Source organism: Gekko japonicus, unplaced genomic scaffold (genome assembly GCF_001447785.1).
Source record: "Gekko japonicus isolate JY-2015 unplaced genomic scaffold, Gekko_japonicus_V1.1 scaffold1616, whole genome shotgun sequence".
Lineage (NCBI taxonomy): Eukaryota > Metazoa > Chordata > Lepidosauria > Squamata > Gekkonidae > Gekko > Gekko japonicus.
This window is the reverse complement of record NW_015176022.1, coordinates 35,285-60,463: the sequence shown is the minus strand read 5'-3', so window position 1 is coordinate 60,463 and position 25,179 is coordinate 35,285. Positions and strand designations below refer to the sequence as shown.

At 39.6% G+C, this 25,179-nt stretch overlaps 1 protein-coding gene across 1 annotated transcript in view; it reads left to right on the top strand.

Annotated features, from left to right (window-relative positions):
* Nucleotides 1-25,179, top strand: part of LOC107123348 (transient receptor potential cation channel subfamily M member 3-like) — a 51,083-nt gene that overhangs the window by 54 nt on the left and 25,850 nt on the right. Inside the window, exons 2-6 of the mRNA XM_015426588.1 lie at nt 919-927; nt 6,731-6,810; nt 8,656-8,860; nt 11,571-11,784; nt 12,727-12,851. Of these exons, the coding sequence (XP_015282074.1) occupies nt 919-927; nt 6,731-6,810; nt 8,656-8,860; nt 11,571-11,784; nt 12,727-12,851 (633 nt within the window). The remainder of the gene's footprint in view (nt 1-918; nt 928-6,730; nt 6,811-8,655; nt 8,861-11,570; nt 11,785-12,726; nt 12,852-25,179) is intronic.

Sequence of the window (25,179 nt, the reverse complement as noted above, 5' to 3'; positions counted from 1 at the left end):
TAAATTTCACCATACTTCTCTGGTCTGGCTGTAGAGAGGTTTTAAAAAATTCATTGATCCTGGGGTCAGAATAATCTCAGGGGGTTCTGATAGATACTCACCCCACTTCTGAGAGTTTGAGATGCCAGCAGGAGCTTGATTATTTTTAAACTTCCCTCTCATGGGATCACTCCTCTGTAGTTATACTCTGATGGAAAAATATGGGGACTTATCATGGACTGGTGTTATTCGTTACCTTTAAAATAAAAGTAGGAAAAGCAGTTGCAGGCAGGGCTATTTTTGGGCAGGAACGCACAGGAACGGAGTTCCGGCTGGCTCCCATTGGCCACAACCAGCAGGAACTCATTAGCATAATAGGCCGCACCCAACAGCAGAAACTCATTAGAATTGGCTACATTAGGGGTGTGTGGCCTAACATGCAAAGGAGTTCCTGCTACAAAAAAAAACCCCTGGGTTTGACCACAAAAAAGGTAAACAGAATAAAGAAGCAAAAGGTGGGTGTGGCTGGATGACCACACTTCTGGTAACATAGGAATGCGGCTTAATATGCTAATGAGTGGTGCAGTCAGGGGTGTGGCCTAATATGCTAATGAGTTTCTGCTTCTGTGTGTGGCCTATTATGCTAATGAGTTCCTGCTGGACTTTTTCTACAAAAAAAGCCCTGGATGCAGGTGATTGTGGAATGAGCAGATGATTAGTGGTGATGGTAGAGGAGGAAGACTGCTTAACCCTCCATACCATTTATTCTTTTAATATTGGCATTCTTTAAGTTCTTTTTCTTCCTGAGTTCTGCTGTGGCTGTGGCTGTTCCCTCATTACTGAGGGAAAGGGCATTCTGTGCATGAGTGGAAGGGAAGTAGTTGCAAAGTATTTTACAGAACATATTTTTATGCACTTAAGTTCTATTCACCATTACAGGCAGAAAGAGTAAGTCTGCATTCCCTATGAGTTTTATTTATGTACTACATTCCACTTTTCTCCTTATTGGGGACCTAAAGCAACTTACAATACAAAAAACACAACAGGCACAAATAAGATAATAGTGAAGCGCTGGTCTCTTTCCCACCTTCAGTTCTCTTCAGTTCCTGGGCATGTGGTGCTCAATTAGGATAAAGATAGTGGTGCACATAAAGAAGGAGCTTATTAGGATATCAGTTATTTTATATAGCTGTGCTATTTCTCTGATAATTAAAAGTGTCTTGTCATAACAGTTATTGTTTTATTCTTTTTAATATGCTGTTTTTAACTGATTTGTCATATTGTTTGGTGGATTTTATAAACAGCATTGAAGGCCACATACAATGCAGAGGGATGGTAGAAGTCTTCTGGATAATAATATAGTTGGCATAGAATTCACATCACCAATTTGGCCATTTTATGCTGCATTACCCCCCATATTCCATGCCTGAAGATTAACAACCCACCCAGAATGCTTCTGCTGTGACTCTGTTATATACACCATTTGGAATCACTGTTGCATGCAATAGAAAGTTCTCTGGTTATTGTCATGCAAAACTTTAGTGCTTGCAATCTATACTGATCTTCAACATAAATTTGCAATAGTTTAGCAGGTCAGGCACGGAGTGCTGTCAGAGCTTACACCAGTTGAGAATTTCAGGGAGTACATCCTAAAAATGTGGGAAAGTTCCTTGGAGGAGTGCCTAAAATTTGCTGCGGGAGAGCCACGAGTGGATGGTGGATTTTCCGGCCGCAATCACACCACAACATTTGGGAAGTGGAGTACACCCGTGGCTAACCCGTGGCATGCCACTGAAAATGTGCGTTATTTAGTGCACTGATAGTGATTTTTCTTGAAAGGCACAAACTGGCTAGTTATTCCCACTCTGAAAGAGTGACACAGGCTACCAGTTTGATCCAAACACATTTCAAAGTGCTGATTCTTACCTTTAAAATCCTCAATTGTCTTGGATTAGGGTATTTAAAAGACCACTCTCTCCCATATGAACCTGCCCATTAGTTATCATCTTCTTCAGGGACCCTGCTCTGTCTGCCTCTACCTTGAAGTGCAGTGGGTGGCCATTAGGCACTGACCCTTTTTCTTATGGCCCTCAGCTGCTTCCCCTGGCACCCTAGGAATGCCAGTCTCCAGGTGGGACCTGGGGATCCCCTGGAAATACAGCTCATCTCTACAGAGATCAGTTCCCCTAGAGAAAATGGCTGCTTTGGAAGGTGGACTCTATGGCATTGTACCCTACTGAGGTCCTTGTCATCCCAGGCTCCATCCCCAAATCTCCAGGAGTTTCCCAACCTGGATCTGGCAACTCTACACTCCCATCCCCCTTTGGAGGCCAGGGGAGACCTGGCAACCCAAACTGAGAACTTTTTAGTTTTTTCTCAGGCCTTTGGTTGATTTTTACTCTGTCTCGTCTAATTGTCCTCTGTTTTCTCCACTGTTCTAACTGTAGAGAGAAATCTTTAGACTTTTTATTGGGTCTTGCTGCTATAGACTTTTAATAGATCTCATTCCTTAAAATCCAGGTTGTTTATATTCGTTTACTGGTATATTGTCTTTTATGTATTTGTTTATTTGGAAAATATTGCTGTTTTCTCCATTTTATTGTTAATTGTATTCTATGTGTTATGGACATGCTTCGAAAACCTATGTGCTGAAAGTCTGTGGGATATATATTGTTGAAATGAAAACAAGTAAATTGTTTGAGGACTGTGAAGTACCAGTTCTCCATTCATTGAACACATTACAAAATCTAACCCAGTAACAGTGTTTGTAATCGGTTTGTACGTATTCTGGACATATCTAGACATAACAATAACCTACTTCCCTAAACATAAATATATGTGTAATGTTCACCCATAGTTTTTTACAAGTGCTGATCTCGTAGATTTCCCGCTAATGTTTTTAAGAGGCACAATATGTAAAGATCAGCTGTGCACAGAAAAATGTGAATGTTAGTATAAAAGTTGTTACAACAATTATTGACAGCATGCTGGGGGATCATACACATGGTATCAGGATAACAAAAAAATGTCAAAATTCTGCTACCATTTTCTACAGAAGGGTTGAACCGGAAGTGGCCTTCTGATTTCTCCAGTTTCTTCCAAACCACCTTCTGACCTAATTTGCACTCCAACAGACATAAAAAATTAAGTTTACTTCCTTGTATGATACATTTATTAGATGATAAACATTATACTGAAAGACAAGTACAAACCTTAGTCCTTTTGATAGGCACTGTGGTTGATGAATAGTAATATATTTTTCAGTGTACTGAGATTCCCAGCAGTTGCTGAATAAACACACTGGTTTCATTCTTTAGAGATTATAAATATCTCATATGTGTTCAGGTTCTTTCCAGCTTAGTACACTGTTTCATTTGAAGGATTTGCTTTCCTGAGTTGAACTTTCAGAACTCAGAACACCTTATCACACTTTCACAAGACCTTCTTTTTGAAAAATAAATTTAAAAGCTGCCTGTCAGGACTTGTGACTGTTAAGTCCAAGCTCTCAGGGGATTTGTTTTTCTTTTGGCGTCAGATTAGATGTTCAAATGAAGCTGTGTTTTGGAGCTGTTAGTGAATGTCTGTAGCACTCCTAATGAGGCTAATCCCATGGCAGCACATTCCAAGTAACTAATGGGCGCAAGTTCATTGCTTACTTTAACATCTCCTGGTTAAGAATGGAATGAATTACTTGTCTGGTGGGCGGTCATGAGTGTATTATTATTAGCAGAATGTCCAGCAGCAACAGAATGTTGACAACACAAATTGACCAGGGAGAACTTTAGAAAGACTGATATGTGGATGCTCAGGTAAAAAAAACCAACATTATTATTGCTGTAAACTTCATAACAAAATCTGTATTTCACAAATTTAAAATTGGTACAAATTCAACTAGATCTAAGAATGTGTGAAATAGATGTGATAACTATGTTTTCCTAATTGCTGCTGAAGCTATAATGAAGAGCAAAAATGCAATGCATCTTAAACTATTCTAATTCATGCAGCACATCATTATTCAGAATTTACAGACTTTTTATATCTAACATAAAAATATAATCTGTAAAATAAAATTCTCCAATCCTTTTTTGTTTTCATATTTTGATTCAGCAATGTGTAGCAAGTGTTTAATTAATATACATTAATTGTTTCAATTAATGCAAATTAATGTTGATATACTTTACTTTTGAATGGTCTTTAATTATATTGCTTGTTCAGCCCATAGAATGGTATAGTCCATGGAAATGAAAATTATTAGTTATGAAAATAAAAAAGCCACTGGCAAAGAGATTAGTTGTCCAGATTTTTAGAAGTGTTTTTGGTGCTTTAGTAAAAGAGAATGACACTTTTAACTTATTTTGAAGTTAAAGGTAAGACTGAAATGTAAAGACATTGTGTTTTAATAAATACACTTATTTTTATTTTATCTTATGGTTGAAATTAAGAACAGACCTGTGATACACTGTACATTACTTGGATGTCTTTATGTTGTGAACTGGCACAGAAAAAGAATAGCTAGCATTGGGATAACAATCGAAATAGAAATAGCCCTCCATCATTGCTGGAGATAAGCAGCAGTATTGTTAGCTGCGCCCCTGCTTGCAAGCTTCCCAAAGGCATCTGACTGGCCATTGCTATTTTTTTAAAAAAAAATGCTTTAAAATGATCTCATCCAGCAAGACATTTATTTTTTAAAAAAATAATAAGATACATACGTTATTTCATAAGTTTCATGTGTTCAAATCTAATGTTGTTAGTTCAATTACTGATTTCCCCCCTTCCTAAACAACATTTTAGGGACAGCTTTCCAATAATATTTAATGGACAAATCCTCCAAAGATTACATCCAATTATTTTGTTCATTTCCATAAGCATTTGTAACTACATTGCACAATGAAATTTTAGAAAACCCTGCCAATTAAGAGTTCCTTGTGGGTGTTTTTGTAAAAGAAAATTGTTCAGGCAGGAAAATCCCAGGAAATTCAGCATGCAAAGGCAATTTTATGCTTTTTAGGGGTGGGGGGAAATCAGCATTCTAGGCAACTAATATTAAGCTATACAAGGAAGCCACTAATCTCCATATGACAAGTATAGTTTCATATTCAATCACATTTTTAAAAAAGTTAAAAAAATAAACCTGTGTTTTTTCACAGGACAATATATATTCTTCCTAAGATAGAAAACTGCATTATCTTCTATGCAGTACTAACGTATGATGATTTGCCAATTACTCTTTATTCATTTATCAAACATTTTTAAAATTTGATTATTTGTACTGATTAACAGTTAAAAGAGACTCACCTCTGACAGCTAAGTGAAATAATTATTGTTTTTTCCTTGGGATTCACTATTTTATAGTATGATCTTATTGACTTGAAATATGTATTTCAGATAATATTTTAGAAACAGTAAAGATCCCCTTTTTTTGTCCATTAAGTATGCACACTTCTGTCCAGATGTATAACCACTATATGATCACACACGGCCTGTGCTGGCTGCTTCTTCACAGTGAATGAATGTTCTAACTTATTCAGCATGAGCAGAAGCTGAAGCTCTATATGCCACTAGATAAAACTGTAATACAGATCACACGGCTGCTTGTTTCATGGTCTGTTTACTTCAAGAAAAAGAAGCAATAAATACATAAACAAATCTCAGATGCCTATCAAATTATTGCTGCTTTTCAGCTGTAATCAATAATAATTTGATAATGATATAAGCAGATGCCTTGTATTTTCCTTACTCCACCACTGTTCTGTTGTTAGTATATCTAGAGTGCAATTGTGCATTTACAAGTAGCAACGGCTGCTTTTTTATTTTCAGTGTTTATTTCTTTTTTAAATATATTGAAGAAAAAGAAGATGCAGATTTTTAAAGGCCACAAGAATGTACAAGGTTAATAATCTTTGGGTCTCTAATGGAACTGCTAGTGACACAAATTTGTGTAATCTATTAGGCTAAAGCAAATCATTGCCAATCATGTGCAGTGTATGACTGCTCTGTATTTTGTCTTTTCCCTCAGTTCTCACTAAGAATGATAAGCAATCAGATTTGCATTACAGCACATACATGGCAGGTGCCTGAATTTGGCACTGTCACACAATCAACTTCCAGTACTGATTAGAATACATCACACAGAGAAGTTCTTGCTCGCTAATTGTTTAAGTGTGTAGAGTGTTGTTTATCAGCTGAGAAAACTTTACAAGAATATTCCACGCTTGCCAAACCTTCCCCACCCCAACCTAACCCACTTGCTTCTGTGGATGCTCTTGTCATTTAACATTCCTTCCTGCAGCTGCATTTCCTTTTCCCTTAAATTTTTAGCATGAATCATGTGGTTTTGTGTTTTTACATATTGCAGACTTGAACTCATGCTTCAAAATCTACTTAACAGGTTTAACAACAGCTCTCTGATAGCCTAAAGGGTTTGGTGGTCTTCTTGTGAAACAGTATAAAAAGAGAGGGCTTTCATAAACAGCAAAAGGGGGATATTTCCCCCTCACCATTTGGAGAGGTTGGATGCATAATCTAATCCCATTCATGTTCCTTTATTGACAATGTACATATTAATGCAGTATGCAATCTATCAAGCCTTGCATAAAATGCCAGGGATCCTAGTAGAGCAGAACAGTCTCTGAGCATGTCTGCTTCAGGGCATCCTGTGTTGAAATGCTTCTTGGTTCTTTAAAATTTATATTGCCCAGGAAAATTCTTTTGTGGATTAATTTTGTATTCTTTTTTCTTCCTCTTTCAGGCTCAGAAGTCATGGATAGAAAGAGCATTTTACAAACGGGAATGTGTTCATATCATACCCAGCACCAAAGACCCCCATAGGTAATTGCACTGTTTTTTTTCCACATTAAATTTGCTTTGCATATCAGATTTTGTTTAACCTGTTATAATACGTGGCACTATTACTATTTGTTTAACCTGTTATAGTATGCGACACTATTACTATTATTACACTGTCAGTTGTTCGTGTATGTTAAAGAGAAATGCAGTTCCCGTCTAACAATTTCATAGGTATCCAGTCTTTGATTCTGATATTCTTCTTTATGTAATGAAACAATTACAGGAGAATCCTAAGTGGGTCTATTTGGAAGTAAGAACCGATGAATAAAATACTACCAGGAAAGTGCTCTTAAGACTGCATCCTTATTGTATTACAAAAATACATCATAGCAGATATAATCCACACTAAAAAAAGTACAATATCTTTATTTCAAGATAAATGCATTCAAAAATATAGCCCTTGAAAACAAGTTTGGGAAATTTGGAATAATCTTCTCTGGTTTTTTGTTTCTGTTGAAAAAATAATATTTGATTTGCTTAAAATGTCACAAAAAGAGTTTTTTTAAGGTATTGTCAACCCATTGTGGCAAAAATATTTGCTGTGTCAATTTGGTTAGCATGTCAGCTCACATCTCACATTGCTGAAATCAATGTAGTAGAATCTTTTTATGTCTTCGTAAAGTAGACCCTGTTCCTGACAACTGTTCTGCACCTTGGGGTGGCTTTTGGAATGTTTCTTGTGGGTGCATACAAGTGATCATGTTTAATCAGAAAGATTTTAAAAAGCTACTATAGAAAAGGATTATTATTTCAAATTCTTTGGGAGTTAAAATACATGCAGTGGTGCTTAAACAAAATGTTTAAGTGCTACATACCAAAAGGAAAATTTTGTTGGCACTGGCACACAGCTGGGCTGGTAGGAGGCATCACAGTAACTAATTTCTGAAAATAAACAGTGCATAGCAAGGTAGAAACACAAAGGATGTCCAGAGTGACCAGATATCTGCATATTCACTTTAATATGTAGGGGACAAACCAGATGAGACTCTGGTGGTTCCATAATTAAATCATCCCAGAATTTTTTAAAGAGCAGTTGATGATATGCAGGGCTTCACTTCAGATTGGAGCTTCATGGAGAGGTCCCACCCTGGTGAATTTTGTCTTTTTAAATTTTATTTAAAGTGCTAATTATAGTGTGTGTAAGACAGTTTTTGATCCATGGGGGATCAGAAAGCTAAATCTCTCTCTCTCTCTGTCTGTCTGTCTACAACTCTGATCCAAATTGGGACAAGCATCTAAAATGGATCTTTAAAAGATGCAGGAGGATCTGTGATGTCTTTCTTACTTAGTTTAAATTTAAGAGGGAATGTTGGCAAGTTACCCTGCTGGAATGAGAAAAATTGCACCAACTAAAATTTTCCTTTAAAGAAAATATTAAAATTATTGTCATTCTGTGCACTTTTGCATCTTGAGCACAGACTATAACCTAATTATAATTCAGTCTATTTATTGACAAGCCAAATTATACTGGCTGTCAAGTTTTATGCTACAAACTTTGTAATGAGTTAAGAGAAATCTAACCTTGGCCCCGGTCACACGGGCAGGAAACTGCAGAGGAGAAGCGTGGCTGTTTGCTCTGGGGCAAACTACTGCGCAGTTACGTGATCAGACCTCCTGTGGAGGTACCGTGGAGGTTCCATGGAGGTTCCATGGCAAGGGAGAGGTGCCGATCACAGTTGAGCCACGGGAGTGCTACGCTTCCCAGATGTGCTGGTGAGATCGCGCCCGGAAACTCCGGCTGTCTTCCGTCTCACTTGTGTGGCTTCTGTTATGTGTGACCGCAGCCCTTGATAAGCTAAGAAGTAATTTTTGTTTAATGCCCCATAGGTGTTGCTGTGGACGCCTAATAGGTCAACATGTGGGACTTACGCCAAGTATCTCTGTTATTCAGAATGAGAAAAATGAAAGTCGGCTTACTCGAAATGACCTTCAGTCAGAGAAGTGGTCAATCAGCAAGCACACTCAACTCAGCCCAACTGATGCCTTTGGAACCATTGAGTTCCAAGGAGGAGGTCACTCAAATAAAGCCATGGTAATGACAAATCATGAACTGCTAAAATGTGCTTCTCACTTTCTGAAATGCTGTATGTATATGTTTGTTTTCTCTTTCCATTTCCATAAAATACATTTCCTGAATAATCCCTTGGAATGTTGAATGGAAGTCCATCTATCACATTCCAGATTTTGACCTTAACATTCCTTAACTGTAACATGGGGAGAGTCTTTATATAAATCCCATTAAGATATGCTGAGAACACAACAATAGTTTAGTCTCATGAATAAATATAAAACCTTTCCTTTTTGCTATTTAACAGAACAATCCCATCATATACAGGAACACATCAGTAACTAAAAATGAATGTTAAAGTTTGGCCAGAGTTTTACCATGTTCATTGCATAGACCAGATTCCAAATGCTTCAGAAAATATTCTGCTGTTTTGAATAAAAAGGTTTATGAGTTGCAAAAAAACTCTTTATAGGAATGAGCTAGAGTTCTGACAACTTAAAAGATCTTTATCAGAAATGGTGGAAATGTCACCTAATGGCATCTAAACATTTCAGATCCTATCAGGTTTTTAAAGCCAGTTTTGCAGGGTACAGTTTGTTTGTCTGTTTTTGCATCAACTTCACAACTTCCCCAGAAAATCCATATGTCATTTATGGAACAGTATGATTGTTTATCAGATGTTGCCTGATTCTTTCCAATAGGATTAATTCCAGCAGACACAATGAAACAATAGTGAATTTGTAAGTACAAGTAAAATTTCGGCCAAATGTTCAAGATTGTTCATATCATCTCCCTTCTTCTAAGGGAGGAACTACACATTATTTTAAAGAAAAAACAGGGAACTGCAACCAAAGTTGGCAGTCCTGTGTTGAGTCATCTTCTACTTTGGTATCATCATATGGTATGTTTTTCTACCTATTTATTTATTTTTCCATGGATTTATCCTTTATTTATCCTTGGATCCTTGGCCCTACCCCGAAGGCTCAATCAATATTATTGGCTGACAGTGGTGCTTTCCACATGGGACAGATGTATATGGTTTCTACATTGGTGCTGCAACTGCAGATATACTGCAGCTGCAATGGGACTTCCATGTGGCATATTACCCTACTGTTCCCTGCCCCCAACCCCCTGCAGCAGCCATCCTCCAGGCCACTGGGGCTTTTCTAGTTTTTTTCTAATCAGCAAGTGAATAGCATTGTATAGATATAATGACAATATCTCATTAAAAAGTCTTTCATTATATACAAAGTAAGCCTCTAGCCCCATTAATTGCAAAGATATGCCTTTTTCTCTTATATCTCCACAACAGAAGGAGCTAGAGACTTTTTTTAAAAAACCCTGCACGCTGGGAATTCAAACATCATGACACAAAGATTGTTATAATGTTATATCAATATAACAATATACTGTTCCTGATATTTAAAGAAAAGGCCCTCCTGGTGATGGGGAGAGGAAATGGCTGCTGTGAGGATGGGGCAAGGGCAATATCTGCCAAGTGGGTGAAACCAGTAAAATCTGTTTTCACACGCGCACACACCTGCACCAATATATGGCAGCCTTCCAGGCTTTGCTGTTATTTTTCCTGAAATGTCTCATTATAGAAGATTGGAGAAAAGTCAGAGAAAGTCCAGGAGGCACAGAAGTTCACCATGATGCTCTAGGAAAGCAGGAAAACAAACTTCTTCCCAACATCAACCCTGGAGCAAATAACCCATGAGGAAGCAGCCAATGACAAAATGAGATAAATTATTCCCAAATATGAGTTTGACTACATTTTACAGAAGGGAAGAGTGGAAATTTACATGTGGCTACCATTTTCAGTGATAGTCCTGTGATACATAAATTATGTAAATAATTCCATGTTAGAGTTCCTTTGTGTGTAATTTGCTTATTACTTCCCCCATTCTACTCTTAAGCAAGGGATCCAGCTTGTTCTCAGTTTTTCTCCTAGAGTTATAATACAAGTTTTAATACATTTCAAAAATGTATTCTTCCCAATCTTACTTTAAGTTAATTTCCCTGCCCTTATTTAATATAGGAAAATATCACAAGATAAAGTAACACAAACATTTCTGAGATCATGGCACCAAAATTATTATTAACACAAAGTATTAAATATAGGTGGATTTTTTAAAAATGCCAATGGGGGAAAAAATCGTACATTTTGTTAGTTTTGGTGCTGGGTGAAGAGTAGATTAAATTCCACTGCTTTTTGCAGTGTAAAGGAATATGTCAAAAAGGTCTAGTTTACTAAAATTGTGTGTGAGGAACTCCCTTATTCCTGAGTATGTGGGGTTTGGTTTCTTTAACCTTTCACAGGCTGGAGAGGTCTTATTTTCCACTGACACTGTCTGCCAGCCTCTGTTCTCCCAGGAATACACACAGAGATCAAATAAGACAAGACACCTGACACTACAGAATTCCTATTTGTCACTGAAATATATGAATACTATCATTCCTAGTGCTGCTAACAATGCGTAGGAAGATGTGTCTTTTTACACTGGTCAGCTGTCCTGAGCTGAAGCTATGTATCTTCATACATCCTTTGTTTTAGAAAAGTTTCATAAAATTCATGAATGATTGTCATGTACCATAATTTCATAGAATACTGTTCTTTGATAGCAAAAATATTTATAATGCATACTCTAGGTAAGTGTTGGAGAAGATGGAAGTGATACATTAATGCCATTTTGTTTTCTTTTTAAAAAAAATATCCATGGCCTTTCTTTAGTATGTGCGTGTGTCTTTTGACACAAAGCCTGAACTTCTTCTACACCTGATGACGAAGGAATGGCAACTTGAGCTACCTAAGCTTCTCATCTCTGTCCATGGAGGTCTCCAGAATTTTGAACTTCAGCCCAAGCTCAAGCAAGTTTTTGGGAAAGGTCTCATCAAAGCTGCCATGACTACTGGGGCGTGGATATTTACTGGAGGAGTGAACACAGGTAACTGCAACTTGGTGGAAGAGGTCCTAGAACTGTTGTGATACAGAAAGCCTTTCTTTGTTCTAAATTACTTTTTTTTTGGTTGTTCATTGAAATGAACCAAAAAACATGATAATACCAAACTGGCAGCTCAGTTGGAAAAATAAGACAGTTTACATTTCTATTCTAATTCTATCCTGACACACATAATTTCCTGGTGGTCTTCCATCTGGGTACTAACTAGATCCATATCTGTTTCCCTTTATATACATAAAGTTTTCAGTCACCTTTAAGCCATGCTAAATGGATAGAAATGGGTACTAGCTAGGGAAAGCCAGAAAATCACAAAACTGTGTCTGGTTTTACTATAAATGAAGCAAACACCAACGAGCTTTGAATACAGAGAACTAAAACTGGCTGGCTGAAAGAGAGTCAAGATAATATAATAAAATAAAAAAGAGTGCTTCCAATTGCAATTTTAGAAGGGCAATATATAGCTTTAATGCTGTAAGAACATTCCAGCATAACAAAGGTCCTCTAACCATTATCCCAAATGGTCATGGTATCTACAAGAAGAAGGATCACAATAGGGCTTAAGAGATTTCCTGTTTTCCTGTCCCAATTTGCCATTTCTTAGTGCCTGCGTGCTGGGCCATTATGGGGGGGTCTCATGTTTTTTGGTTGAGCAGATTGTCAGACTTGGTGTTTTAGCACAGAATCCCAGAAAAACCAAATACAATAAAAGCAGCAGTGCTACTGCTCCAGTATTATTCTTTTAATTTTTTGCAGAGGTTTGTTTTTGGCCATATGCAAGAGCATAGCAATATGGGAGAATGTGTTCCTGTTTAAATGGCTGTAGTAAACTGTCTCCAAAATATTTTTATTGAGAGTGGGAGATAGAAATGCTTTAAATAAATAAACTACCTACACACATGATATGTGTGTGTGCCTCTTTATTTTCAGGAGTTATTCGACATGTTGGTGATGCACTGAAAGACCATGCCTCCAAATCTAGAGGGAAGATCTGCACAATTGGTATAGCTCCCTGGGGAATCGTAGAAAACCAAGAGGATCTGATTGGCAAAGATGTAAGTCACTGGCTTCTCTGTAGCATAAAGTCTTGCCAACATACTGAATTGTTTGAGTTATTCAAAGTTACTCAGGTAGAAGTCACACTGTGTTTAATTGTCTGCTTATATGGCACCTTTCAAAGTTTACAGAACCCAAGAAGACAGATTTATTTATTTCGAGAATTTTTCCTGCCCCTTGGAACCTACAATCTAAAGATTTTGTCAGAAGGGAATAAAGGGAGGGAAAGGAGGTACATGTACAAGCAAAAGGGGGAAGAATATGTTTCATTCCATTCGTGGCTTTATTTCCATAGGAAAGGGAGGATGCTAAAGACTGTATGGAAAAGGTGGGTATCAAGAGGGATTTGAAAACAGTGACAGAAGAGTTCTGAGAGGCAGTTCCAGGCATAAGGGCATAAGAAAGAAGGGGTGGATATATCTGAAAGAGCAGGAGATCTTTGCATGACTAATACTGTGGTCATAAACAGCGATATAGTCTCTCACTTATTCAGTGGGAGCAGGAGATCTTTGCATGACTAATACTGCTGTCGTAAACGGCGATATAGTCTCTCACTTATTAAGTGGATTTATTTATTTATTCAATTTGTATCCCGCTGTCCCCGCAAACAGGCTTGGAAAGGTTTCTTCTCTTCCTTAGAAGCAAGATGGAAATGTGTCTGTTCCACTAGTGAAAGTGCCTTCTGCCAGTAGAAAATTAGCTTTGGATCCAACCCACTGAGTGTGAGACAACCTGTTGAGTGTGAGACAACCTACTAATTAATAGAAAAGAGCAAGAGTCCAGTAGCACGTTAAAGACTAACGAAATTTGTGCCAGGGTATGAGCTTTCATGAGTCACTGCTCTCAGGTCTGCTCATGGAAGAAGTGAGTAATAACTCACAAAACCTAATGTCCTGTCAGTAGTCTTTAAGATGCTACTGGACTCTTGCTCTGTTCTACTGCTACAGACAGACTAAAATGGCTATCCATCTTGATCTACTTAGTGTGAGACAGTGATGAAACTCAGAATGATCAGACAAGAAATGTGGAGATAAAGGACTGGGTGGAGAACACTGAACAACACAGAGCTGGCTACCATCAGCATGTGTGTTGAATTGAAAGCCATGGGATTTTATAAGGTCTTCCAAGGATAGTAGAAAAAGGAAGAGAATTTGTTGAGTTCAGAATCCTATAAACCGTACATTGTGATGGCTCTCATCAACTATAATTCCCTAGAGAGAAAATAAAACCAGTTTCTTAAAGATAGGATGAGGAGAATGTATGACAGCTTATTGCAAAAACTGCCCTTCCTTCCATAAAGATAAGAGAGTGTAAAGTGCTCCTTGCATACTGATTGGCAAATGAGATTAGAATATCACTACCCTAAGAAATGTCCATCTGAGCAGGTTGCCAAGTCCATAAATGCAGTTCATAAATGCAATGTTGTCCCAAGGATAGTGTTAGTATGTAGGCTCTATAGCAGGAATAGGCTACCTTTTTCAGGACATGCCAAAAAATGCAGTGTCTGCCTGTGAAGCTGTTGGTGTACCAGTAAACAAAATGGGATGGAGGGTATTGTACTTGTAAACAGTCAAGCCACCTCCTCCTCCTGCTGCTGCTGCTGCTGCCAGCATCTCAGAAATTCACCTTAGACTTGGCTGATGGTTGTGTAGGTCTGGGAAGTGATGACAAGCAAAAGCCATGCCTGTTGCCATCTCCTGTACCACAGGCCCCAGGAATCTCCTTCCCTTCCTCTCCCCACACCAGAGACCCTGTGAGGTAGGTGGGGCTAAGAGAGCTCTGAGAGAATTGATATTGAGACATCAGTTCTGAGGGAACTGTGACTGACCCAAAGTTATGCTTGTGGAGGGTGGAGAAGTGGGCAATTGCTTGGGCGGAGATCTGGCCCTGGATGCTAAGCATAATGGCCTGGTGTTCTACTGTCAGCACATATGCCAGGGGTGGCCAAATCCTGATCTGAGGGAATGACTTCCAAGTGGGCATGGTAACCATAACACATGTGTTTGTGTGTGTGACTGTCTTACTGGCATTTCTATTCATTTGCTTCATTTATATCTTGTTTTTCTCCCCAATGAGAACCCATTTTATCCTCACAGCAACCTGTAGACTGAGTGTGTTAGACTGGCTTAAGGCCACCCTGCAAGCTTCCGTAGCAGAGTAGGAATTCAAATCTGGATCTCTTTAACCACTGTATCACACTGATTCCCACTGTCTTGATAAGTTCAATGGCAGCAGGGACCAGGAGCGTGTTTTTAAAAATCACACACAGTGCTCATTGATGAAAACTTTCACTCAGTTATGCTTTCAAACAATATCAATGTGTTTGATTGGCAGATACAATAAAATCACCAAACAATCAATGTCTGTATATCTCTAACTAAAGGACCCTTATATTTCCCTTTACATTTGGATCCCAAAGAAACATTTTGTTCAGGCCTGCTCAGTAAAAACCACTAATTAAATAGAATCTGAAAAGTTTTGCTACTTACTGTCTGATTTTGATAAATGTGTGAGGTACAGGATAGCACTCTTTGCTGTAACTACTGGGAAAATCAGAGCTACGCATGTGCAGAATATTGCTGGGTTTTTTTAGAGATAATCACCTAACTTAAGTGCAATTTAATAAACTTGATATGCATATTTTAGAGATGTAGTCATAATCCGCAAATGTTAATTTGAAATTCAACTGCTCTGGGAATATGTTTTTGGCTACATCCACAAAACCTGTTGTATATACTCATGGAGAATATTTTGTGCTGACTTAGGCTTCTAAGCAAATAAATTGAACTGAACAAAAAGAAATAATCAGTTGTGATAATGATGGCAATGGAGGATGAGAACAGAGTAGAGCCCCTTTAAATTGTTTGTGAGAAGACTCTCAGTGATTTTGGTGCAGATTTTAGGGAGTCAAAAGGAGAAAAAGAGGAAGGGTCAAAACAGTGATGCTAATTAGCACACTCAAAGAGTTTTGTGGCAAAGGATAGAATGGAAATTGTGAAGTAGTTGAAAAAGAACAGTGGGCCAAGGGATGGCTTATTGTGAATGAGAATAAAATGGTACATTTATGATCAGTAGACAAGAGTCAGGAGAAATGATTAGGTTGAATGTGTGCTGGAGTGCAGGGAGAATGATGGGGAAAATAGTCAGAAGTTCAGATCATATCAAGTGTGTGGATGGAGGGGTTAGATAAGGTCAGCTGAGTTGATTTGTACATGAGATCTTATAAGTGATGTCAAGATTAAAAAGAGATATTGATTTTATAAGATACACATAGAGAATGTTCTAGCAGTGCTAGGTACAGTTTTAACTTCATACATATTTATTTAAATATGTAAATTATACAGTCTGAAGGGGTAGCTGAGCTGGGCTGCGGCAAGCAAAACAACATAGAATCTAGTGTCACCATAAAGTCTACCAAATTTATTGTTTCATATGCTTTCATGATCGAAAGTCCACTTTGTCATATGCATGAGGAGATATTGTTGGCAGATACTTATTTTTTCAAAATGTGTATCCCACCTTTTAGACCCAAGACTCTTGGGGCAGCTCACAACATAATAAAATGCAATATAATACACATTAAGACCCCACCAGAACCCACATCAGAAATGATCTAAAACAATGCAAACATATTGAAAGCTATTAAAACTAAAATATCTATAAAAGATAGGATTAGATAGTTATGGTTAGATATTAAACTGGTGTAAATCAATGTTTATCTTCTTTATATTCTGGGTATCTCACTGAACTTTGAAATTTTGATAATTATTTATGGTCCCCTTATCTCAGTAACATAATTAAGTTAGAAACTATTTTCCAAGATTATCAGAGGATAGAAGTTTAGGGGCTTTTTGTAGAGGTTACTTATATAGGATACAAAAGGCCTTATTTCAATTATATTGACTTAGAGACATGGAAATCTAAAAGGTATCACAGGTGACTTAATCTGCTGTATTCTGCTTTATTCTGTTTCCTTATCATATAATGCATATGAGTAAATGTATATGATTCTTTAAATTGAAAGTAAAATACTATACAGAAGAACCAACCAAAGAACAGCTCCCACAAACCATACAAAACATTCAAATATAATGTAAACAAAACAGTACAGCAGGAAACCAGGTCAACATTTGAATTACCTAACCAATCCAACAAAGCAGCAAAACTATAGATAAACTAACAGAACAAAAACCATTATCCAACCATTGAGTTGGGGTACAAACAGAAGAAGGCTGTTACAAAATAGACCTTAGCTGAGCTAGCTAGACAGAGCTCACTTGCAGGAAGGGTGGGATATAAATCAAAATATAAATCAAAATCATAAATTGAAATAATAAATAAAGGTCCCTGCCTGTTTATGGACAAAAAGAAAGCAGCACCAGTGCAGTCTCCCTTGCAGAACAGGCATAGAAGGGGATGGAGTTTCCGCCACCACTGTCCTTTCCATGATGGGTCTCCGGATGCAGGCAGGGAATGGGTAGTTTGGAACACTGTTAAACAGATTCAACAAGAGGTGCTAAATCCTGCATACATATATAAAGCCTGTATAAGTTTCATTTATTGTAACATTTTTCATCCAAGTTCCAATCTGGTCTAACTGAATTTACTTTCCACTATCCTTGGAGGAGCTGGAGGATTACTTTAGGAAAGATTAAATGTTTCATGCACTGAGATAAATTGCAGAAGTACCTTCCTTTGCCCTCATGTTGTAAAAATATATAGATCTACTACCGTTTTATACAGGAACAATTGGGGGTCCATGAGACTCACGGGAGGGGAATCCCATCCTCCCCTTCTTGGCCACCCCATCACCAGGCCTTCTTACCTTTATTCCCCCCACTGACACTGGCAGCAAGCCCCATGCAGCTCCCAGCCTCTACCGCTAGGCTCACCAAGGCTTCTGCTCTCTTGCATTGCCCCCACAATGCTCTTACCTTGTCTATCAGATGTTGGCAGCATCGGCGAGGGTGGAGAAAGTGTCAGTGGGCCCAGCAGTGGAGGACAGGAGCCACACAGGGCTTGCCAAGGCTTCTTCCCCCCTGTTGCCACCAACAGTGATGCTGGCTTCAAGCTCTGTGCAGCTCCTGGTCCCTGCTGCCATTGAGCTCTGTGCAGCTCCTGATCTCTGATGCTTGCCCCACTGAGACTTGCTGCTCCCCTCGCTGACACTGCCAGAGAGCCCCATGCTGCTCCCGGTCTCCACTGCCGGGCCCACTGTGCATTCCTACCATCACCACACACACACACACACACAGTGCTGCCTGACAGAGAAGGTGGGAGCATTGTCTGCACATATGCAGACAGGGCTTTTGTTTTGGGGGGGAATTAACTGATCCAATGTATTTGTCAGAACCTTTTAGGATTTTTCTACAAACTTGGGGAGTCCCCCAGGTTTGCAAAACTAACTGTTTCTAGTCTATGTGGAACCAATCTGCAGTTTTAAGTATCCACAGATCAGCCCATACATGAGTATGAGAATATAAGATGAAACAAAAATTAGGCATTACTTGGATATCTCTCTTTCCTTACCCTATGTCCTAATATTGTATTGTTGCAAGTGTCCCTGTTCCTGCCAATAGCTGCCAATGATATACATTGGGATCTAGGAAATTCACAATATCTTAATAAAGGGTAAGTGATCATAAACATTACAAGAGAAAGAGAGAGAATTCAACATGAGATTGTTTGGTATTTTCAGTGGCAGCTCCAAGTCTTGTCTAATACATTCTTCAAACCTTAGTAACAAAAAGTAAGATTCTTTGTTGTACATTCATTTTTTAAAAATGTATATTAAAATTAAAACAGGATTTTAATTACTTCGCTATTAATTTAAGATAATGTCAACCAGCAGCCTAACTTTTTGTTGTCCAACATTTGTGTACATTTTAACAAATTTCCCCTGAGTTTTTGAATTCTGGATTTAGTGAAAGTATTGCTGTTTACATAATAAAATGTTCTGATAAGAATGGTATATATTTTGTTTTACTGAACACATGGATTAAATCTAAATCAAGTGACAAAGGATACAATGAAAAAGCAACTGTCTCACTGTGCAAAAATCTCCTTTAGTATCAAATCAATCAGCAGTAATCGGCTTATAAAGCACAAATTCTTCTTGTGCTGTGATGAATATATGTTGGGTTGGTTCACTATCAAAATAGGAAACTGTCAAAACATCCCTCTGTTGTCTGGCATCAAAAACACTGGCAGACACAATGGAGACACTCTGTATTTCCAAGATAATGTCAGCTCTGCCTATTTGTCTCGCTTTCTCTCATGCGGTGTGTTTGACTTACTCAGCGTGTGTGTTTAGAAGAATGTTTTGGGCATTTTGAAGCTGTAATTTTTGGACTGTGGCTTTGGTTACCATGATAAATTTTTATTGAAGCAGCCCAAATGAAAGCACAGACCTAGAAGCTGGAGTTAGTTAATAGCGTGCATATAGGGATCCAAACTTTTAATTTGCTTATTACTTCCTATATTAAATCTATGTCATGGGACTCTTGTCTACTCTGCCAAATGGCCTGTCATCAGAAATTTTAGCAACCTGCTTATTTGGACAAAATTCAGATCTCAGGTTTATACACTCACCAGTTCACAGTTCCTAAAGAGAGTCCCAGAGCCCTTTCTTAAAACTGTGGTTTAAATGTTTGAGCAGGTTGTTTCCTCCACAGAAACCCAAATAGTTGCTGTCTCATTTTTTCCACTGTTGAGTTAAAGACACTTTGCACATTTTCACATTATTTTTGTTCCTTACAGGCATTCAAAATCAGCTTAGTTCTGACAGTTATAAAAGCTCCAAAAAGGGATTCTGTGGATAAACCTTTATGTCCATCACAAGATCATGGGATATTTTACCTAGAAATCAAAGGTTGACAAAAGGATGCCTCATACTTCCCTGTGAAGCTACTCGTTTTCAGTTCCCATATGTTGTGTGAAGCTACTCATTTTCAGTTCCCATATGTTGTGTGAAGCTACTCGTTTTCAGTTCCAATACTGAAATCTTGATTTCTCCATCTCTCCTGTTATGGAGGACACATGTTCCATCTTTCATTTTTGAAATGAGAGAAATGGACAATGGCACATCCCCTTGTTCAGCAAACTTGTGCCAATACTGAATAGCAGCTATTGAATCCAGGCTTACAGGACTATGGCACTAAAGCTAAAACTCAGCAGGACTCACCCTTATGTCCCCATATGGATAGCGAGGTATAATATGAAGCAGTAGAAATACAGCAAGGTTAATTGTATTATTATTGGCACTTGCTATACATATCATTGCTAAAAACAATTCCATGCACAGCAAATCCAAAGCTCGTATTTCTTTCCTAGCACTGTGTAGTCACAAATCAGTTGTATTCTGAAAGTGTACATCCTGAGTTTCAAGATCATATGCACCACATGGGGAGAAAACCTTTTCTTATGTCTTGCTCACAGCACTTGCAATAAAGAAAGGGAGCTTTGAACAGCTGGATGACTTTTTAACTTGGAGTTGAAACTCCCTGTAATAGTGTCCAGAGATGATACTGGAGTCTGAAGTTATGACTGAAGCATTTATTTAGTCCCTAGATTTAACTTACAGAAACTGAATTTAGTCTTTGAGTGATTATCACTCTGAAAAATCAATCAGTTTTGTATGGATGTTTTCCCTACCAACAGGCAACTTGAACAACTGGTTTCATTACTGGTCAGGGCAGGCGTCAGCATATGCTGCGGTGGGGCAACTGCCAGGTCCCAGGGCTTCTGGTGGAGCCCAATGCTGCTGACTCCCTACTCACTCACTGCCTCTGTTGCCTGTACTAACACCCTTCCAGTGTGAGTGTTCTGTCCTTTGTGCTCTCAGCCACATCTACTGCCTCCAGCACTGCTGGAGTAAGTAATGTGTGTGGGACACAAAGCATCAGCATTCCTGGTGGATATGGCAGTGGCACTCTTGGCTGCACCCACCCCCCAGCACCATCGGGGAAAGGGCATGCAGGCAATGTGGGCTTATGTGACTGTAGGTGGTAGGAGAACTTGCGAGTGGTCAAAGGAAGGATGCACAGGCAGATGGGGTGTGTGGGTGGGTGAAGAAGAAGGGTACCTAGCAGTGGGCATAGAGGGGGCCCTAGGCTCTCTCTGCCCAGGGCCCCCCAAAACTTGGAACTGGCCCTGTTACTGGTGCATGAATGAAACAACAGCATAAGAGAGGCAAACAGCTATTGCATTAAATTGGGTGTGTGTGCATGCAAGCATAAGAAAAGTAAGCACCAGCTTAGCATGTAGACAGATGACTAATGATAATGCACCTGTCCTGGTCAGGCAATTTGCAGTCTAAGGAATGCCTTAATTCAAGAGGAGACAAATATAGACTAGTTTTTCCTGATCTGACCTCGGTTTGAGTTGCTGTTCAGGCCCGTAGCCAGGATTTTTTAAATGGGGGGGGGCATTTTAAAAAGTCAGGGGACACTGAAATTCATGGCCTCCCCCTGCTTCTCCCTCAGAGCATTTAAAGGGTCTCAAGTGTGCCTGCACTCCAAACACCCCCCTCGTATAGTTGCTTTTCTCCTCCTTTGCACCCCGCCTGTCTTTCTCCCCCATGGGGACTCATAGCAGCCCCCATCCTGCTCCTCGTCCTCACCCCCCTTTTATTCTTGAGGGCCCACTGGCACCCCTGCAGAGGCTGCTATGGATCTCTGCTACTCCACCCCCCACTGGCTGCGCAGGGCTGCTTTGCAATGGACAGGCTTGTCAATACAGCCCCAGGCAGCAGGGACCAGCCCAGGCAAAGACAGGGGGCACTCCAGCTGCTTAGCCTGCACGGGTGGAAGGGAGGGCGGCAAGCCTGAAGTGAGCCCTGGCCTGGGACATCGCAGATCCTTCTTCTCATGCTACCTCATCTCCAGGACTGCTGCCAGTGGCAGGGGGAGGGGTGGGGCACAAAGCCGTGTGCTGGGCTTCCAGGGCCGGGAGGGTGAGTGGCCGCCTCTTCTCTGGCCAGGAAGTGGGTGGCTTGCTGCACTGGAAGGCACTTTTCCTGGTGGATGGCAGCCCCGCCTCACTGGCCATGGGCTCCACATGGCTTCAGAGCCTTCCCCCATGCTTCTCTCTCAAAGCATTTAAAGCATATTGCCGGCTTTGAAGTAAGTCTGGGCCCCTGATCTCCCCAGAGCAGACTGAGTTCCTGTGCCGCTCCGGGCATGGCAGGAATCAGCCAGCCCCACTTTGCCAGCTGGCCTGCCCACCTGGCTCCCTTGTGCTGTCACCAGCTTGGGACCCACAACCCCTCACCTCCCCACCACCACCACCAGCAGGGCTGCTTGCAGGCGGTGAAGTTGCTTCAAGCAAGTCCCACTTGGGGAAGAGGCAGCAGCAGTGGTGGGGAGTTCTCTGGGCAGCCCCAGAGAGTTGGGGGGCCTGGGCTGGATGGGAACTCATGGGGCCTTGGAATGAAGTCAGGGGGCCAGGCCCTGAAATATCTCATTGTAGCTACGGGCCTGTTGCTGTTTTGTGCATTCTTTACTTTGATGTGATGTTGCGCTGATGAGCATGCACACACACAAATATGACGTCTGATTGTAATCCCTTCCTGTTTTATGAACCAAAATATAATCTGGCATTATAGGTGTTGAACTGTGACAGTAGAAAATTGTTATCTAGTATTTTATGGTTAATATTACAGCAAACAGATATGGGGTGGAGAGTGATAATGGTAGAGGCAAGCTACACCTGCAGCCACTCCTGGAAGTGTTCTGAATCTAAGCAGCTAGGCACTGTGATAAAAGACAAAGACAACCCCCAAGAACTGGGGGGGTAGAAGAGAGTATTTGCTAGGGGCCCATATGAACTAGGTCACCTGCCCCTCTCTTTATCCTTAGTTAGCCAGGAGCTGCATTTCTGAAACTCACCTGCTGGGCATGGCAAAGGGTAGAGAGGATAAGGATTCTCCATGGAATTGCATAAAAGAGTCAAGCAATTGTAGTGTATGTAATGTTCTTTTTTAAATTTGGTTTGGGGTGGTTCTTCTAGAAATTCTTACAGGGTCTGTGAATTCTTGCTAAACAAACCTATTTATAGTATACTAGCTTTATTCTAAGAACCAAACTTGTTCAGATAATATTTCAGCTGGGTAAACAACTGGGTTCTAACCATGGAGGTTCTTCCTTTTAAAAACAGATATGTGAAACCAGTTGAAATGGTTGAGTAACTTAAGCTACATTTATGTTAATTCTATTTACTGACTAATTTCACTTTAATTTATTATTTTTGTGGTTTATTATCACTTATAGTGATCTCCCTGTATATGTCTTATTTTACGCCTTGTTGATTCTGTTGACCACATTTTGTAGGATCGTAATAAAATTAATTGAATTGATAGTGATTTCCTTCTGATTTTATCATGCTCTGCTAGTTTGTCTTCCACATTTTTATCTCTTTAACTTTTTTTTTTCTCTGTCTCAGACATCATTTCCAAAATCTATCTGGTGCTCAAAGGTCATCATGACAAAGCTCTATTACATTGTAGCCTGTAGCACAATTGGGTAATAACTTGAGGCACATTACCTTTCACTGAAAGGTAAAGTTATAAAACTTTGTTGAAAAAACAAAGCTAGATCTCTCATTCTATACGTTTAACCTTCTCAGAAGTGCACTTGAGTTATATTTTTGAGAAACATCATATGTGATGCATCATTTAGCCTGAGAAACAGTCATAACTGAATATTGAACGAGTAATAACTGATCTGGTGAAAAATATCCTTTCACTTGTTTCTCACACATGAACCTTAAAATACAGTGGGTCAAAACTTTGGTCTGAGACAAAGAATGCGTACAGTATTGACTTGTGAGATTCCCCCCCCCCCAGACAACAGTAATAAATTACTTATGAATGAAACTACTTCTGTTGCAAGTAACATAATCTTACAATCTTGCAATACTGGACAGTACAGCTGCAGAGATTTTACCAGTTACAGACTTGCTCTTTTCAGACCTGCTTATCATCTCTGTCTAGCAAATGCTTAAGTGAATTCTGCTGTGCTCTGTGTGACAGGATATGTAACAAAATCAGAGGAAAACAGAAGCTTTCATTTGTCTGTAAAGGGCATACAAAAGCGTAGTAAGTACTGACACTTGAAGAACAAAAGGAAAATGTTGCCAGCCTTGGAATTTCAAGCAAGTGATCTTGTTTGCAAACCATTGCTTTTAAGACAGCTATATCTTGTCTTGATAACAACATAAAATGAATTCTATATTGTGGAGGTGGGAGTAGGGAAGAAGGTAACAGGGGTTTTTCTCTGTTTTCTACTAAGATTTTCTAATGACAGGAGAAACAGTAACAAAAAGATGTACAAATCTGTGAAGCAAAAAGGAGAATATTGTTTCCTGGATCTTCAGTACCATTTTGAGCTCCTTTCATTTCAAATGTTACTAAAATCTTTTACAAAGTCATTGTAACTTTTTCCTGGTAATCATTCTTGTCACAACAAAAATAGCATTGCATAGTCAGAAAGACTGCATGGGAACAAATGTGTGCATGATCAATGTATGTTCTAATGTAAGTAGATTCAGGGGTCTTTTGGGGCCGGAGCCCACCGGAGCGCCACTCCGGCAGCCCAGAAGCAAGCAAAATGGCGGTGGTGGCAAGCCCCACCCCCCAAGTGCATTCTCTCTAAAATCGCGCTGCCTATGCGGCGCAACTCCAGAGAGAAGGAGGTGTAAACTTTAAATCCCCTTCTCCAGGGCTATTTTTGGGCCGGAACAATGTTCCAGCTGGCTTCCAAGCCGCCCCCCCGCTTCTCCCCAAAAGTGGCTGCATTCCCTAAAAGCCAAACAGAAGCTGTGGAGCACGTGTCAGTTAGTGGATGAAAGGGGCTCCTTCGGGCCAGCCTCGCCTCGTCTACTGCACCATCAATACTGAGGCAGTGTTACTGGGGTTCAAGGTTTGGACCCCATTTGATCGGATGCAACCTTCAGTTGGGTGTGTGTGTGTGTGTGTGTGTTAGGGTTACCATACTTTGAAAAGCTAAAAAGAGGACATGTTTACTAACTGATAGATCAAGATGGGTAGCTGTGTTAGTCTGTAATGTTAGAAAAGAGCAAGAGTCCAGTAGCACCTTAAAGACTAACACGATTAACAGATTTGAGCAGATGGACAAATCAGAGGGTAAGCACAGAAAACAGGTGCTCTGAATTTACACAGCAGAGCCAGGAACCCCACCCACCCACCCAAAGGAAAGGAGGACCTGGGGTAATTTGGTGGCCACTCACAATAGCTGCAATGTGAGCCAGCACACAGACAAATGTTATAGGAGTTAGTGAGTATTCATAGGACATTTCCAGTCATTCAGT